Here is a 17,107-nt window from a genome sequence, read left to right as displayed (position 1 = left end):
ATAAAGATGCAACTAAAACTTAAGAAAAAGACTGAATTTTTAAAAGGTGTTAAACAAGCTTAGTGACTATTTCCATTTGAAGTGCTTCTCTCCTAAGGATCCCCAGACTTGAAGTTCGCACAGTCAAGTCACAAGAGTAATTAGATAGCAGGTCTTCTCAAGGCTCTGCTTCAGGGGCAAATCCTTTAGCAGCCCGGCTAAGATGAGGAGCAATCAGGGTAAAATGACCCATCACAATTTAGTCCTCGAGATTCTTCCATGTGGAAGACGCCAGAAACCAAGCCTGCTATGCAGCAAGTGTCTCTTATCAGAACAACATTTTAACTTCACATTTAATTAATGAGAAGACCAAACATTAGACATTTGATAGGCCACTAAGGTCTATAAAATTAATTTTATGCAACTGTTAATTTTCATTTGCCTCTTTTTAATGCAGAAGTCATTTATTGAATGTCTGGTATATGGCAGGCACAGAATGAATAAGGGGGGTTTCCTGGTGGCCTAGTGGTTAGGATTCCGGGCTTTCACTGCGGTGGCCCAGGTTCCCTCCTTTCTCGTTCACTCCCTGGTCAGGGAACCGAGATCCCACAAGTCACAAACAGTGCTCCCTTCCCCCACAAAAAAAAAGTTTTGTTGTTTTTTTTAAAGAATAAGACATAGCCACATATTTTCAATGAGCTCATGATCCTAAAGACATAAAAGGAGGCAAGTCACCAACAATTGCAAGAAAGTGCTGTATGATATGACAGAAATATGCTCAGAGTACTAAGGACAGAGAAAAGGGGCGTTTAAATAAACCGTGGTATGGGGAAGTTTGCCAAAGGGACAATGCCTAAGCAGTCTGCTGGGATGAGCAAGAGTTAGGGTAGTAGAATAATGGGGATGACTATTTCAGATAGAGAGAAGCGCACAGGCAAGGGGGTTGGTGTGGGGGGAGGCTGTGCAAGCAATAGGGACTCTGGAAACTGTCTGTGATGGCAGAAGTCAAAGTGGAGCAATGGTAGAAGGTGACATGGAAGAGCAAGAAGAGGCCGGCATGGGAGGCGTGATTATGTACGACAGGGAGTCTTTGAAGGATTTGAAGGACTTGAAGAAGAATTACAACATCCGCTTATATTTTCAGAAAGAAAGGTATGACTCCCGGGTGGAGGATGAACCAAAGAGAAGTGGAAATGAAGAGAAGGCGATGGAGTCAAAAGATAATTTGGCAAGAAGAACTGACAAGACTAGCTGAATCAAGAGTAACTCCCAGTCTCTATAAAACCAGTGGTAAGCAGCGCTACCTTCCGAACCAGAGCAAGAGGAAGCCTGGCAGAATGAGAGGCTGAGTTCAGTTTGGGATGGAGACCCCGTGCTGGCAGGAGTTTTATCCTTGTTCAGTGCTGTGGCTCCCTACACCTATTACAGGATGCCTGGCTTAGAGTAGGCACCATTAAATAGCTAAGTAAATGTCTGAATAAACAATGAAATTTGTTGGTTTTCAGGTACCTATGAGCTACTCAGATGAATCTGTACTAAGAATTTTTCAATATGTCTCTGAAACTTAGGGAGAACATTCTTGATATATAATTGGCAAATAACCAAGGAGTAGACCAAAGACACATTGGGAAATAACGACTTTTTTCTTTGTTTTGTGACTACACCACTTGGCATGTGGGATCTTAGTTCCCCAACCAGGGGTTCAACCTGCATCCCCTGCATTGAAAGTGCAGTCTTAACCACTGGACCATCAGAGAAGTCCCAGAAACAGTGACTATTAAAGGAGTGAGAAAATGGACTAGAAGACCATAGGCTGAAGAAAGAGAGTGAGAAGCAATGGTAGCAATAGAGGAGAGAGTGTTTTAACAGAAGACCCCCTCCCCCCAAAAGCAAGTATTAAGGAGAAAATGTTCACTGTCATCCAATGCCAAGGAGAGGTCAAGTGACATAAAGATTCCAGACACTGCAGTATATATAGGACATCCAACAAGTCTGGAAACCAAGACATTATTATTTTATTGTATTGCCATACAATACTGATGTATGGATGTGAGAATTGAACTATAAACAAAGCTGAGTGCTAAAGAATTGATGCTTTTGAACTATGGTGTTGAAGAAGACTCTTGAGAGTCCCTTGGACTTGCAAGGAGATCCAACCAGTCCATCCCAAAGGAGATCAGTCCTGGGTCTTCATTGGAAGGACTGATGTTGAAGCTGAAACTCCATCCAATACTTTGGCCACTTGATGCGAAGAGCTGACTCAATGGAAAAGACCCTGATGCTGGGAGGGATTGATGGCAGGAGGAGAAGGGGATAAGAGAGGATGAGATGGTTGGATGGCATCATCAACACGATGGACATGGGTTTGGGTGGACTCCAGGAGTTGGTGATGGACAGGGAGGCCTGGCATGCTGCAGTTCATGGGGTCGCAAAGAGTTGGACACGACTGAGTAACTAAACTGAACTGAACAATACTGATAAGCTATTTAATATGTACAGTAATCTGCGTTTCTAAACTTTATGGACACTGTACACCCTGGGTTTAGAAACTTTGAGGTCACACTTTGTTCATGGAGGCAGCATGTGGAGAGAGAATGGGGTAAGAAATGAAGAGAGCACGAGAAAGCACGGTTGCGGGGCCCACGTTATTTGTTCCCAGTGTTTCTCTGGGAAGGAGGGAGAGAACTGGGGCAGGAGAAAGGGAGATGTAGCCTCCAAGGAAGCACGTGGTTTGGTGGCCAAGTTACAGCAGGCAGCGCCCCGTGTGCCAGCTGAGCCCGACTTACTCATTCTTCACAAAGGCATGCTTGTTGATGGTCTCCACAACATCTCTGAAGAGGATCTTCGAAGTGAGCGTGTAACCGTGGTGTACCACCGGCTCTCCGTCTGGGCCATCCCAGCAGTCGACTGCCAGAAAAAGAACATCACGTCAACAACTCAAAGTTTCTGGCGTTTCCCGATATTTCTGGACATATCGGACAAGTATTAAGTTTACTATTTGAGATTATACACTATGATGATCATGACAGAGATGTCAGACCAAAATGAGTGTTCTGGTATATTTATCAGGATAAGGAATTAAAGATTATAAATGATTTATTGTGAATGCTTATAGTTAACAAGGAGGTCATACAATCAGCTTAGCATTTACCAAGAACTCTCACTAGAAACTGATCGAAATCCAAGAGACTCAGAGAATGAACTTATGGTTGCTGGGGTAGTGGGGAGGAGGATGGGGAGAAGGGATGGCTAGGGACTTTGGGATGGACATACACACACTGCTATATTTAAAATGGATAATCAATAAGGACCTACTGTATAGCACAGGGCACTCTGGTCAACACTATGGGCAGCCTGAGTGGGAGGGGAGTTTAGGGAAGAATGATACACGGGTTATGTACAGCTGGATCCCTTCGCTGTTCACCGGCAACTATCATAACACTGTTAATCAGCTATACTCTAGTATAAAATAAGTTTTTCAAAGAAAAAAGAGAAATTGATCTAAATCCAACTGACTATGCTTGAGGATAGCAACATTTCTTAACAGATTATTTCTCTAATTTTACTTCTTCTTATTCACTTTACTGTTCTTTTATGAATTATCAATGACCCTCTCAAATCAAAACCAGGGCTTTTCATTATTGTTCACTTAAACTCATTATTAAACTCATTTCATTATATTTATTTCCATTTTATTAATTCTACAGTAGCTCTAAAATAGCATTGACTTCTGAAGTTCAAATCTTCAGGCCCTGCTAAGATTTATGTGAACATAGACAAATAATTTAATAATGTAAAGTATTGTTTCTCCATCCATAAAAGGAAAACTAAGAACAAGACTTGAATCATAAGTTTGAGTGATTTATAAATAAGTACCTGTGAAGTTGATTATAACCCTGCATGGCACATAGTAATCATTATTGTTATTGACACTATTGATAGTGTTATATGTATGGACAAATTCACTAGCCCCCAGCTGAAGAAACACAAAAGCTTCCTCACCATCCTCCCCGACTCCAAGTTTGTCTTCCCTTGTTTTACATTCCACTACAGACTAATTTCTCCAAACACTGCTTTCTCCATGTCACTACTTTGCTTTGAAGCCTATTCAGTGCATAATATAGCATCCAGTACATATTATGTACTTAGTAGATTATATCAAATTTATTAATAAATAGGCTATGGAAGCTGCTGCCTGCTTAACCCCAAGATCTCTCCCTATCTCCGGTGCTAGAGACTTGCCATTCAGCTAAGCCTGTCTTCTCTCTGGCCCTGGTTCAGAGCTGGACTACAATTCCCAGCTTCCCTTGCAGTAGGACATGCTACTGAACTGTGGGTGGAAGTGATGTGCACCTCCTCCATGTCTGGTCCATGAAAACCTGCCATTCAGTCATTCACGCTCCCTCTTCTGCTGTGATTTGGAAGTTGTGCTGAAGATGGCACAGATGCTGAGGGAAAGAGCCTGCACCCCTAAATCACTGCCTGAAAGACTCCCCAATTAGGAAGAGCTATTTTGGACTTCACATAAAAAATAAACTTCACTAGTTTTAAGGCACTAGGATTTTAGGCTAAACTGCTTAAAAAGCTAGTTAATTAATATCCTAGCTCCTGTTTGACAAGTCAAAACTTTTTTTCCCCTAACAACCAAGCTACCAGACTTCTTCCAGTTAGGCAAGCTTCCTCACATACAATCCTACTTCCATGTCTTTGCTGCTTTCATTTAAGGTCAACTGACATGTCCTCTTTCACTTTGCTCATTTCAGTCCCAATCAAGGGTCAAATCCCTAATTAAGGATTTGGATCCTAAACAAGGATCCCCCATAGATAACCTTGCCAGCTCTCATGTCATGGCCCTTTCTTATAACAGGGGGTCACAAATTCAAATGCCAGCAAGAACCTGAAAGTGAAAGCATTAGTCACTCAGTCGTGTCCAACTCTTTGCCAGCCCATGGTCTGTAGCCCTCCAGGCTCCTCTGTTCATGGGATTTCCCAGGCAAGAATATTGGAGTGGGTTGCCAGTTCCATCTCAGGGGATCTTCCCAACCCAGGGATCGAACCCACGTCTCCTGTGTGGGCAGGTGGATTCTTTACCACTAAGCCACGAGGGAAGTCTTTGGGCCTGAATGAAGTCAAATATATGAAGGTATCTTCTCATAAAAGAAGCTCCATCCATCTTTTAACATGTATTTTATATTCTTTGTCTTTGAATACAGACATGAAAAAAAATAAACAGATGTTTCAAAAGTATGTAACTTAACAATATACCCCAATTTATATCCCATCTTAGAAGAAGAGGGGCATAGCAGGGTTCTTCATAAATGAGTTACTATCTTTTGAAAAAGAATGCAAAGTAGCAGGCAAAGCCACCCTAACTTGATTATCATATACTCACAAAAATATCTTTTCATAAGTAACCACATTAGTCTTGTGGTGTTCTTTTGCTAACATTTATAATAAGGAGAATTTGCATAGTTGAGGATGGTCTCCTAACATTCACGTTTTAGGTCTATTTTATCACATGTCTGTTAAATGAGGAAAACAACACTCCCAAATGGTTGCAGGCATGTGAAGTACTAGCATCCATAGCTGAGTTCAAATGGCCATGAAGACCTCTTGTAAGAGCTAGTGCTGTGACGAGAATGTTGGCAAAGTAGAAATCCTCTAACCAATTTCCTAGCCACGAAATAGCCAGGCCCATTTTTTCAATCAGACCACACAATAGAGGCCCCCGAAAGCACCCTGACAAAGAGTTGGTCAGATCTGAGAGCCAGCTGAGAGGTTAACAGGACAGCTTTTCACAGTGGAACTTAGAAATGTTCCACCCTGATAGCGCTCCCAGAGATAACAGGGAAAGCTGTAAACCGATTATGATGGCAATGCAACATCAGTTCTATAATGAGAGTGAAAATCCCCTGGACAGAACATCCATATTTATTAAGCAACTAGGGCTGAAAACCAAGGGAAATGAAAGGCCATGTAAAAAAGAAAAAAGAAAAATGTAGTCTATGTGATTTGTTGACAAACCCACTTCATCAAAAACAAAACTGATTAGTGTTCCTCAAGACACCATATACACCCTGACCAAGGATATTGCTGCAGCTGAACTAACAGAGATGGAAAACACAATATTAACAACACAGAAGCTTGAAAGTGGAGAGATTCTTCAGGTCACAGTACCATGAAGAACCTGTCCAGAAGCATTACTCTCCAACTCTAAGTACTATACGTGCCAAGGGCTGCTTCAGAAAATTACCTGTGGGTCTGCAGTTTTTAATACACCACCTGCTACAGTCAATAAATCAGGTTCCTTAAATCCTAGCTGCAGCTGCTTAACAATAAAAACAACTTCACCCAGAACCAAGGTAGATAAAGCACTGCTGGGTGTCTATAGATTGGTGCCTCCGGACCCAAGATTGAAGTGTAAGCTAAGATCTTCAAATTACAGGTCTGACAAATTGTCAGGAGAGCATGAAAGATCAGGTTATCAAGTTCTAAAGTCTTTAGGAACATGTAGACATTTAGATGCCAAGCAAATGCCTCCTATTAAAGCCAACCTTCCCTCTGGGCTTTGTATTATGTTTTCTGGCCTTCCTTAGGTGACCAGATGGCCCGCATTTGACCTCACCTTGGGCTGGTCATGTCATTCAATGCTTGTTCCTCCAAAGACCACACAGGCTTCCTGGAGAAGCAAAGTGGCGCAGTCAGACAGCTTGGGTTGAAATACCAGCTTTCCATACCTTGAAATACCGTACCTTCCCAGCTACAGGACCTTGAGTCACCAACCCTACCCCTCTTCTTAAGGAGATCACTCCATCTTCCTTAGTGCTGTAAGAACTAAATTAGAATGTATGGGAAGCAATTAACCAGAACCTAGCCCCCAAAAGGGGATGAAATCATGGTGAATTCCCTGCTCCTTCCCAGTACATTAAAAGCCAAAGGTGAACACCATAGTTTCAAACAGGAGGCTGAGCACGTACAAAGCTGACCAAGTCTCCCAGATAAATACACTTCTTCTCAACAAAACCTTCCAGAAACAGCAGCTTGACTTTCGCTATTCAGTCGTAGACTATCGCAACCGTGAAAAGTTCAGGCGGAACCATAGAGGAGGAATTTGTTGATGCAGGTTTGGGGAGGGAGATATTTGGGAGATTATAGTCCCCTAAAGTGATCTTGTACATTTTCACATACACCTACCCATGAAGGTCTTTGAAAGTGATCTCGTATACTACCACATAGAAAACTCAGAATTGTGGAATCTTTATCTTGTCTAGATCCTACTATTGAGTTCACACATTGTTATTTAACTGACTGATAGGAATATCCATGTAAATGTTACAGTTACTATAAACCCAACCCAGCGAAAGCTGAACTCATCCACGTTCTTCCTCTCAGGCTCCATCACTCCTTCCAGCTCTCCCCTGCACGCCTTACTTCATTCACTTTTCTGGCCAGGTCCTGCAAGTTTACTTCTTTACTATCCATATAAGCCTCTTTCTCACTTAGTCTAAGCTTTCATAATCTAATCTTCTATAAACCTTCCTTTGAATCATTTCTATAGCTGTCCCACCATTCTCCTTGTCCCAGTTTCACCTCTCTTACCCCTCTACAAACATATATCATTAAAAAAAATTATCTTCCTACACTGCTGCCCAAGCAATCTTTATAAACTGCCCAAGTGTGATCGTATCACTGTAGGTATTAAAACAATTCACAGGACCCTTATTACCTAAAGCTAAACCTGAAGCTCCTTATCATAGCACTCAAAACCCCTTCTTGCAAACTCATCTATATTCCCAGACTGACTTATCTCATTTTACCTCACCCCTTCACTCTCTGTACCCCTTCTCTACCATGTATGCATCAACTGGTAGAATTCTCACGCCATATTATTGTTTTTAGTGTCCACTTCTTCTATTAGACTGTGGGCTACTTAAAGACAGAAACTAGGTCTCACATCTGTGTCCTCACCCCCAGGAACCGCCTAGAAATTTAATAAATGTTGGCTTACTGACACACCATTAAGTATCTTAAAAATAAACAGTTATTCTAAACTATTTTTACCATTATTTAATCAAAAAACTTCCTAGGACATGGCGTCCATGTTCATCACAATTTTTCAGCACCTCCCAATTGCTAGTACATATCTCTCTCCCTTCTGAACTGAAGAGGGAGACAGTTACGAACTAAGAATGACTTTACAGAGGAGCTTTTCCCTGGTGGTCCAGTGGCTAAGACCCTGCACTGCCAATGCAGGGGGTCTGGGTTCAATCCCTGGTCAGGGAACTAGATTCTGCACACCACAACTAGAAAAGGACCCTGCATACTATAACTGGAAGATCCCACATGTCCAAATAAACAACTGTTTTTTAAAAAGAAAGAAAGATCACAAAGGTCCTGCTGACTCTTTAAAAAAAGAAAGAAGAAGAATGAATTTCTAATAAGTGGGAAAATGGTTTTGTTTAGCGTGCGTGCATTTTTCAGGTCTCCATCATTTCCACTAGACTTTATTGGCTAAAGGACACATTCACCGGCACACACTGGCGCTCAGGCAAAGCACGCACCTTCCACACAGCGGCAGCCCTCCTGCAGCACCCGCGCGTACATGTCGGCTTTGGACTGAGACAGGAGCTGGTCCCCGGTCAGGTACGTGTTGTGGGAGGACGCGATGAAGTAGTTGCACAGAGGCTGGTCCATGTCCTGGTACACCTCATGGTGCAGCGGGTTAAAGACGTCACAAGCAGGACTGCGCATGAAGCTCGTGAAGCCTTTGGAAGAGAAAGGGGAGTGTTACGGCTTCAAAGGCAGGGCCTCCCTGGTGGGCCAGTGGTTAAGACTGCCTTCCAGGGCAGAGGGTGTGGGTCCAACCCCTGGTTGGGGAATTAAGATCCCACTTGCCTCCAGGCCAAAAAACCAAAATATAAAACAGAAACAATACTGCAACAAATTCAACAAAGGCTTAACAAATGGTCCACATCAAAAAAAAAAAAAAAAAACTCTTCAAAATAAATCAGTAAATAAAGCCTATATACTTACCTGACTCCAACCTGAGTACCAAAGAGATCAAAGTGTGTCCACAGTGCTTATCTTATTTACCTTCAGGACAACCTTTTCAGGGAATACTGAGGCAATAGCGGATTGCCCAGGTTAAGCAGTGTCAAAAACTGCAATGTGACTTTGGGTAGTAGCAGTTTTGAAAAACAGTATTTGAAAACAGTATTTGAAAAACAGTATTGTCTGTGTCATAGTGGAGGTCAAGGTCAGGAATTAGGCATAGCCTAAAGTCAGGGTATGATTATTTGCCTATGAAGCTGGTTTGGGAAGATGCTGCTAATGGCTAGCACATTTGATAAAAGTCATAAAGTGCTGTAAGATTATGTAGAAAATCCTATCAGTTTTTCTACAGTTTTTCAAAAACATAAGTGTCTGGGTAGGAGAGGCATTCATTAATACATCAACAAATATGTAAGGGTCCTACAAGTACTTAAATGATCACTAGGGTAAATCATTTCAGGTCTCAAAAATCCTGTGGTAAAACCACCAGTAGATATCCTGGGAAACTCTGGAGAATTTCTTTATGCTCGTCTTCATGGTTATGGCCATAACTTAGGAAACATGTTTAATTCCATCTCTTAAGGCCCTACACCAAGGAGGTGATTCATTTATTGGTAAAGAAGGGTCCAAATTAGCTTATCTTCTTTCATTGTTTTTAAAATAGCTTTTAATTATATAAACATTAAATCATTTCTCTTCATTTTAATTAGTCTCTGTCCCCGGAAATAAACATACAGTATCAAAACCCCCTTGTCCACACTGAGCTTGTTTGGGGAGTAGGAGGCCAATAATCAAAACTGGTGAGATAAACCATGGCTTCGGATGCTCTTGTGGGCAGTGGGGGTGCTGGTGGTTTTTTTAACTAAGATTATCTCTTCTGCCTAGGACCTGTTCTCTTTTAGGTAGCAGGCTACAGTTCATTTCCCTATATATTTCAAATACATGGAACTTACAAATTTATGCAGCTATATACATACCATTTCATTCATATGTAAAAACCGAGGAGCTAGATTCTGAGTATAGAACTGTGGACAAATTACTTAATTTCTTTAAGCCTCACTTTCTTCAACTATAAAATGAGATAGTTATTAACAAAATTTTCAGTTCCTACAACCTCTCTACCACTACCAACTTAGTAAAACAAGTTAGTTGCCAACATTTTAAAAGAAACATGTTTATTTATTTTAAGACCAAATTCTCCTTCCTTAGGTTGAAACTATTTCTAAAAATTAGGTATTTAAGAAAAGTCAAAATATTTCTTGGCATATATCATACATAGTGGCATCAAGCTGACTTGCTCAGAGTGGAAAATGCTGTTGTCACGGCAAAAGTAAAAGAAACACCAAAATCATGACGTTTGATTTGTAGGAAATTATGTGTGTGTTGTGGATTTTGTTTGAATCATCTGTAATTGCAAGGATATCTCCCGATATCCTTTCCTAAATATTTTGCTAGAAGGTAACTTAACAATACTGAATGGAGAAACGAGAAATTAAGAATATTAATTATTTTACCTTCTATGCCAAGGACATTTTTCGCCTTATTTTCTTCAGAAACTTCAAATTTCCTTATGATGTCAATACAATAGTCTGTTGTCACATTTGTCATCTAAACAAAACAGAACAATAGTAGAGTACCTGCAATTTCTTGAGATATTTTCCTCCATGCTAAAAAGGCATATGGATTTTTAAAGTATTCTTGATACAATGCAAAGTGGTGAAATGAGCAGTGTTTGAGGTTACTTGTGTCATAACTACATAATCTTTGGAAAATGATTATGAACTCAGTATTCCTCTGCATCTTTCAGATTAAATCAGTGAAAATAGTTCTTCAACTATTAGACCAATGTTCTCCATGAAGCAATAAGATTAATAAAACCAAGTCAATAATCAGTGCAAATGCATGACTGAAAATCCACTCACTGTAAGCTAGTAGCTAGCAAAAGTAATGCCTTCCATACAAACACTGAAGTTGGCTAATCATGAGTTGTATGTAAAAAGAAAATGACTCCCTACCAAAGCATAATGTTCTAGGTAAATCCACCTGTGTGTATATATCTACAGATCCTTCCACCAATTCATGGGAGCAATCTGCCATAGTGATTCAAGAACATAAAGGTTAGCAAAAGAAAATAAAAAGGTAGGTGAGAACTCTGGAATGAGAGTGCTTATATTCAAATCAACTGCCTCATATTAACATATAACATGTGCTCTTAATATTCAAATAAACTGCCTTACTTAAGAACACATGTAACAGTGTGTTCTTATGCAAGTCACTCCCCTTCTCTGTGGCTACCTTATAAGGTAGCTGTGAGGATTCAATAGATTAACAATTCTAAGAAAAATGTATGGTACCCAAAAAAGCTGTATATGCTAATAGTACTGAATTAGTCTGAAGTTTGCTCCCTGATAGCTCAGCTGGTAAGGAATCCGCCTGCAATGCAGGAGACCCCGGTTTGATTCCTGGGTCAGGAAGGTCCCCTAGAGAAGGGATAGGCTACCCACTGCAGTATTCTTGGGCTTCCCTTGTGGCTCAGCTGGTAAAGAATCCACCTGCAGTGTGGGAGACCTGGGTTCGATTCCTGGGTCGGGAAGGTCCCCTTGAGAAGGGAAAGGCTACCCACTCCAGTATTCTGATCTGGAGAATTCCACAGACTGTATAGAACATGGGGTTGCACAGAGTCAGACATGACTGAGCACCTTTTACTTTGCTGCAAGGACATTACAAGCTTAGTGTGTTACTAGGAAAAGCGAGGAGAAGCCAATGGCAGCCCACTCCAGTACTCTTGCCTGGGAAATCCCATGGACGGAGGAGCCTGGTGGGCTGCAGTCCATGGGATCACAGAGTAGGACACGACTGAAGCGACTTAGCAGCAGCAGCAGGAAAAGCAAACTCTGAGAATAATCTCTTTAATACTAACAAAGGATGTGATATTTTTATCAAAAATTCATTCAGTCCCACAATTGAACAACAATATTTAAATATACTAATGAATAACAGAAGATAAGTTGGGAGCCATTATTTTATATTTCTATGATATTCTCAAAAATCCCATTACCTCTTAGGTTCAATACTTATGTTCTAATGAACTCTAATTCAAACCATCTATTTAATATCATTTAAATTTTTTGCAGGGGAAAAATAAGCTCTACAGTGCAACCATTTTTGCATGTTTGAAAGAGCACAGAATGCTTTGTTCCCCTAAGGCTAGCTGCATTCTTTGTATAAATTTTACAGTCCTTACTGCATGTAGAGGACTCCTTAGCAGACATCACCCCAAAATACATAAATACATGGTATCCTGCTACCTGTGAATAACATGACTGAGCCAGTCTGGCTTTTGACTAGCTCAGTGATTCACCTGCTATAAGCTAGAGATTTATCACATGCAGTTTAAAAGATAAATAATTTCTCACAAAATAGAAAGAAATTGATTAAAAAAATTATATGTTCCATTGGAAGACTGAGTTTACATTGCAATTATTTGGTTTATGAGACCATTTGTTCACAGACATCGGGGCCTTGCACTAGCCTCAGATAGTCTACCAGGAGACTGTAAGATCTAAAAACAAAATTCAAACAAACAACAAGAATAAAAAAATCCTGGCATCCTAGGATGGAGCTAATTGCCCATGAGAACACATTACTAGCTCAAAACACAAAGAATGTGCTAACGAAAATCACCGTATTTGAAAAGTATTCATTAAATTAGTGAAAATATCAGTAGGCATTCTAGAAAGTTCACAATTTTCTGAGCACCATATAAAAATTAATGAGAGCTAATCGAAAATACAAGTATTAAGGATTAACTCATTGAAATACAGTAAAACCTCATAACAATGAGAATGGAAATGTAAGCAAATCAGTTCCCATCCCCTCTCCAGCCTTGCTTTCATTTAATTAACCTCCCAAGAGCAAACTCCTGCATTTAACACAATTGAGTTTTTCAGACCGCACTTGGAAAGTTATATTGGGATTTTACTGTGTGAATGAAGGTTCAACATACGTTAATATTCGTTAGTGTCCTTGTCCCCCTTGTTTTGAGTTCTATTTGACATGACTGATAAGACGAAATAGGAACATTTTCTCCATCTTTCCCACGGAGTTGACTTGAAAGTCTTGTTTGCTATCAATATCTGAGCCCCTCACTGTCTCTTAACACCGACAATTGTTTATTCTATGTACGGCAGGTGGTGCGAAAAAGAACTTGAGGAAAACTTGATAACATGTTCATAATGTAATCAATGCTGTGCAGTTTATTAAAAGTTCTTACATCCATAATCTTTATCGTTCTTGTAAACTTAGTATTTTTATCTTCATCTTGTAAGTAGGAAAATGGACACAAAGAATGGTTATCTATCACAATCAATCATACAATCATTAAAAGGCAGAACAAAGGTTCAAATTTCAACTTTCTGAATTCATTTCTGAAAAAGTCCAAAGCTTTTTCTTTTATGTTATATTTGTTGTCTGGGTATTTTTCTTTATTTCTACTGAGAAACTGAAATACTTTCAAAAGTTTTTTTTTTTTTTTTAGTATAGCTGAAATTCCTGGATTTTAACTTAACTTTTGAAATTTTTGTAACTTTCAAATCCATTCACCTGACTTCTTTGATGATTCCAGATCGGAATGTTTCCCCAAACACAAAATCATAGCATAATTTGCAAAGAATTTCAACATGGCTAAACTCTCTTCCCTTTATTTTTACCAAAGTAACATATTCATATTTAAGCCAGTCAAAACTAAGATGTTTATGACTAAAAGCAAAGTTTCCCCTCTATATCTAGAGCCATTATCCAGAGGTAATAATGCCAACATCTCTAGATAGTTCTCGTGGAATAAGTCTTTATCTTCCTAATTATTATGTATATGATGCTCTTTCCTATTTCATACACTTTAAACATTATATCTTTTTACTGTTTAAAAAAAAGACAGCTCTTTGGGGCCAGTAAAACTTTCTCCCTCTATCCATCCTCCTAGTAGAGTTATATCTCAATTTTTATTAAACTGTTAATATATTAAGTCTCCAGAGTATGCAAATGTTAACATTGAGTCTGTTGTATAATCTAGTTGCGTTTCTGTTCCTATAGAATTTTTTTCTGATTTAATTGCTGAAATTTCCATCTGTTTAATTTGCAATGTTCCTATCACAAATTTTTCCCAGTGACTCTAATGGTATCTCAGTATTATTTTCCACATCAAGGCAACAGGTAATCCATGAGTTTCATTTTCTCCTCTATAAAGGTCCTCCTTCTTCCAGGCTGGGTGAGTTCTAGAACTTCACTCAGCTTTTTGTCCTAACTTCATTATGTCATTCTTATCAAAGAGCACTTGAGAAATAAATTATTTCTTGTACATATTTTTGTGTGTTATCTGTTTTTTTTTATTCTATGCACACATTTGGTTGACAAATTAACCAGGAAGAAAATTCTAGGTCAGAAATCATTGCTTAATGTTTTTTTGGCTTCCAGAATTGATGTTGAGAAGTTCTTTCTACAGGACCTATTTTTGTTAACTTGGTAAGGGATTTTTCCCCCCCTTTATGTAAGCTTTTAGGGGTTCACTTTAACCTTAGCATTGCAAAATTTCACCGTCTCTATGTGGATCTTTCTATATTCACTGTACTAGGCACTCAGTGGACGTCAGCAGTTTAGACACCCCTATCTTTTGGTGCTAATCATCTTTTTATTACTTGTTTGATAAACATCCTCCCTTCTATATCATCTTTTCCTGGAACTCCTATCATTCAGATAGCAGACCTTCAGGATTAATCTAATAATTTTCTTCTCATTTATCTATTTCTTTGCTGTTTGTTCTCCTTTTGGGGAAATTTTCTCAACTTTATCTAAGACAACTAACAAATTTCGTTCCCTGCTCGTCTCTTCCTCTGAGTCTTCTTTTCTCATAGCATCTTGCTCTTTCTGTAAATATCTTTAGGGGGGAATTTTGCCCTTGAGTTTATTTCCTAGAGCTGGAGACACGGAGGGAGAATCCATTCTGTTTCTCTCCCTTGTTTCTGGTGCTGCTGGCAAACCCTGGCTTGAGGCTTCATAACTGCAGTCTCTGCTTCCATCTTCACATAGCCACCTTCTTCTCTGTGTGTGTCTCTGTCTTCTTTCTGTTCATAAGGACACTCATCACTGGATTTATTGTACACACGAAATTTAGGATAATTTCACCTCAACACCCTTTAGTACATCTGCAAAGACCCTACTTTCAAATAAGGTCACATTTACAGATACAGGGAGTTAGGACTTGGACATATCTTTTCAAGCTACTATTTAACCTACCAAAGTTTATAATATTCCTCTAAGGAAATTTTTCCAGTGTCCTGCTTGGAAGGGATAAACCCAAGATCTGAACATTGGAAGAGGGCTGTGGGTCTCACACTTCAGCTCACAAATGTTCACTTAATCTTTGTACTCATTATCCATTTCCAAAACTTAAGAGACTTAAAACAACCACTACTAACTTGTTCACAACTATGTAGGATGGTGAGTGGGACTGGGTCCAGCCACACAATTATTCTGTTTTCACCTGGGGGCTTCTAGGTAAAAAGAGGCAGCTAGTCACATGACTACAGTCATATAGTCCAAAATGGCTTCACCGACACGACTGTGGTTGCTGTTGGCTGGGCCTCTTTATGTGGTCTCTCCTCGGAGAAAGTACCCAGCTTCCTCACAAGACAGTCTCACAGCCCCACCAGGGCACGAAGGGAACTGCCAGGACTCCCTGAAACCTACCTTCCTTGTACATCAATTCTGCCACAATCCACTAGTCAAACCAAGTCACGAAGTCAGCCCAGGTTCAAGGGGCAGAAAAATAGACTCCACTTCTTGAGAGGAGGAGAAGCAAAGTCATGTTGTAAAGCAACACACATACAGCGGCCTGGGAGCTACTGCAGCCATCTTTAAAAACCAGCTGACACATCAGGCTGTGGTTCTTCCAGTGGTCATGCATGGATGTGAGAGCCGGACTGTGAAGAAAGCTGAGCGCCGAAGAATTGATGCTTTTGAACTGTGGTGTTGGAGGAGACTCTTGATGTCCCTTGGACTGCAAGGAGATCCAACCAGTCCATCCTAAAGGAGATCAGTCCTGGGTGTTCATTGGAAGGACTGATGCTGAAGCTGAAACTCCAATACTTTGGCCACCTGATGCGAAGAGCTGACTCCTTGGAAAAGACCCTGATGCTGGGAGGGATTGGGGGCAGGAGGAGAAGGGGACGACAGAGGATGAGATGGCTGGATGGCATCACTGACTTGATGGACATGGGTCTGGGTAAGCTCTGACAGTTGGTGATGGACAGGGAGGCCTGGCGTGCTGCGGTTCATGGGGTCGCAAAGAGTCGGACACAACTGAGCGACTGAACTGAACTGACACATCTCCTACGTTTCAGTGCCCTCACTCAGGTGTGCCTGGTATGACTTAGTCCAGAGTCTTCCGGTACATCCTCCTCCAGTTCTTATTTTCAGTTTCACACCAGGGTGCAGAAGGGACAGCTGCCCTTCTACCACAGGGAGGGGAGAGGATTTGGAGCCCGAGCAGCATCTGGATCAGACTTCCAACCAACGCTTGTGCTTTCAACCCCTGCTCCTCTCCTGCTTTCAGAGGATTGTGTGAATTTCATTCTTGAGCTTCTTGGGTTCTTCCAGGCAAATGAACCTGTTTTGTGGTTTCTTGTTCAGTGGGCTTGGGTTTCAGTGCTCTGAGGTCTACCTTTAGATCAGACAAGTTTCAAGATTTTGCTGTTTCTGTATCCTCTCCTATTCTCTTTGTCCTTGCGGTTTTATAGCGAGCAGGGGTCTTTTTACTATATATTTGGGCAATTTCAGGAGGGAGCAGGGAAACATCTCTAGGTGAATGGTCATTCAGTTTCCAACTGAAAAAGACAACCACGATAACTGTTTATCTCCCCAAAATGGCTACTCTAACTCATCCTAAAATTAAGGTACAAATTTCAAAGCATTTAAACACAAAGCTATTTCATAGAAAATGTCTTTTGGGAACTGTATTCAAGAGAACAAATATTACAAGACACAATTACTCTGAACAGTCTCTCAACTGCTTTAATTGCAA

General features: G+C 40.3%; 1 protein-coding gene and 1 non-coding gene across 2 annotated transcripts in view; one reads left to right on the top strand and one right to left on the bottom strand.

Moving 5' to 3' along the window:
• Positions 1-17,107, bottom strand: part of PLCH1 (phospholipase C eta 1) — a 228,752-nt gene that overhangs the window by 59,657 nt on the left and 151,988 nt on the right. Inside the window, exons 7-9 of the mRNA XM_065942637.1 lie at positions 10,545-10,638; positions 8,541-8,744; positions 2,766-2,886 (exon numbers count right to left, since the gene is read on the bottom strand). Of these exons, the coding sequence (XP_065798709.1) occupies positions 2,766-2,886; positions 8,541-8,744; positions 10,545-10,638 (419 nt within the window). The remainder of the gene's footprint in view (positions 1-2,765; positions 2,887-8,540; positions 8,745-10,544; positions 10,639-17,107) is intronic.
• Positions 8,190-8,262, top strand: TRNAG-GCC (transfer RNA glycine (anticodon GCC)). Its single transcript has one exon. It is a non-coding gene; the product is annotated as a tRNA-Gly (tRNA).

This window comes from Muntiacus reevesi, chromosome 8 (genome assembly GCF_963930625.1).
Source record: "Muntiacus reevesi chromosome 8, mMunRee1.1, whole genome shotgun sequence".
Lineage (NCBI taxonomy): Eukaryota > Metazoa > Chordata > Mammalia > Artiodactyla > Cervidae > Muntiacus > Muntiacus reevesi.
This window is presented reverse-complemented; position numbering and strand designations above follow the sequence as displayed.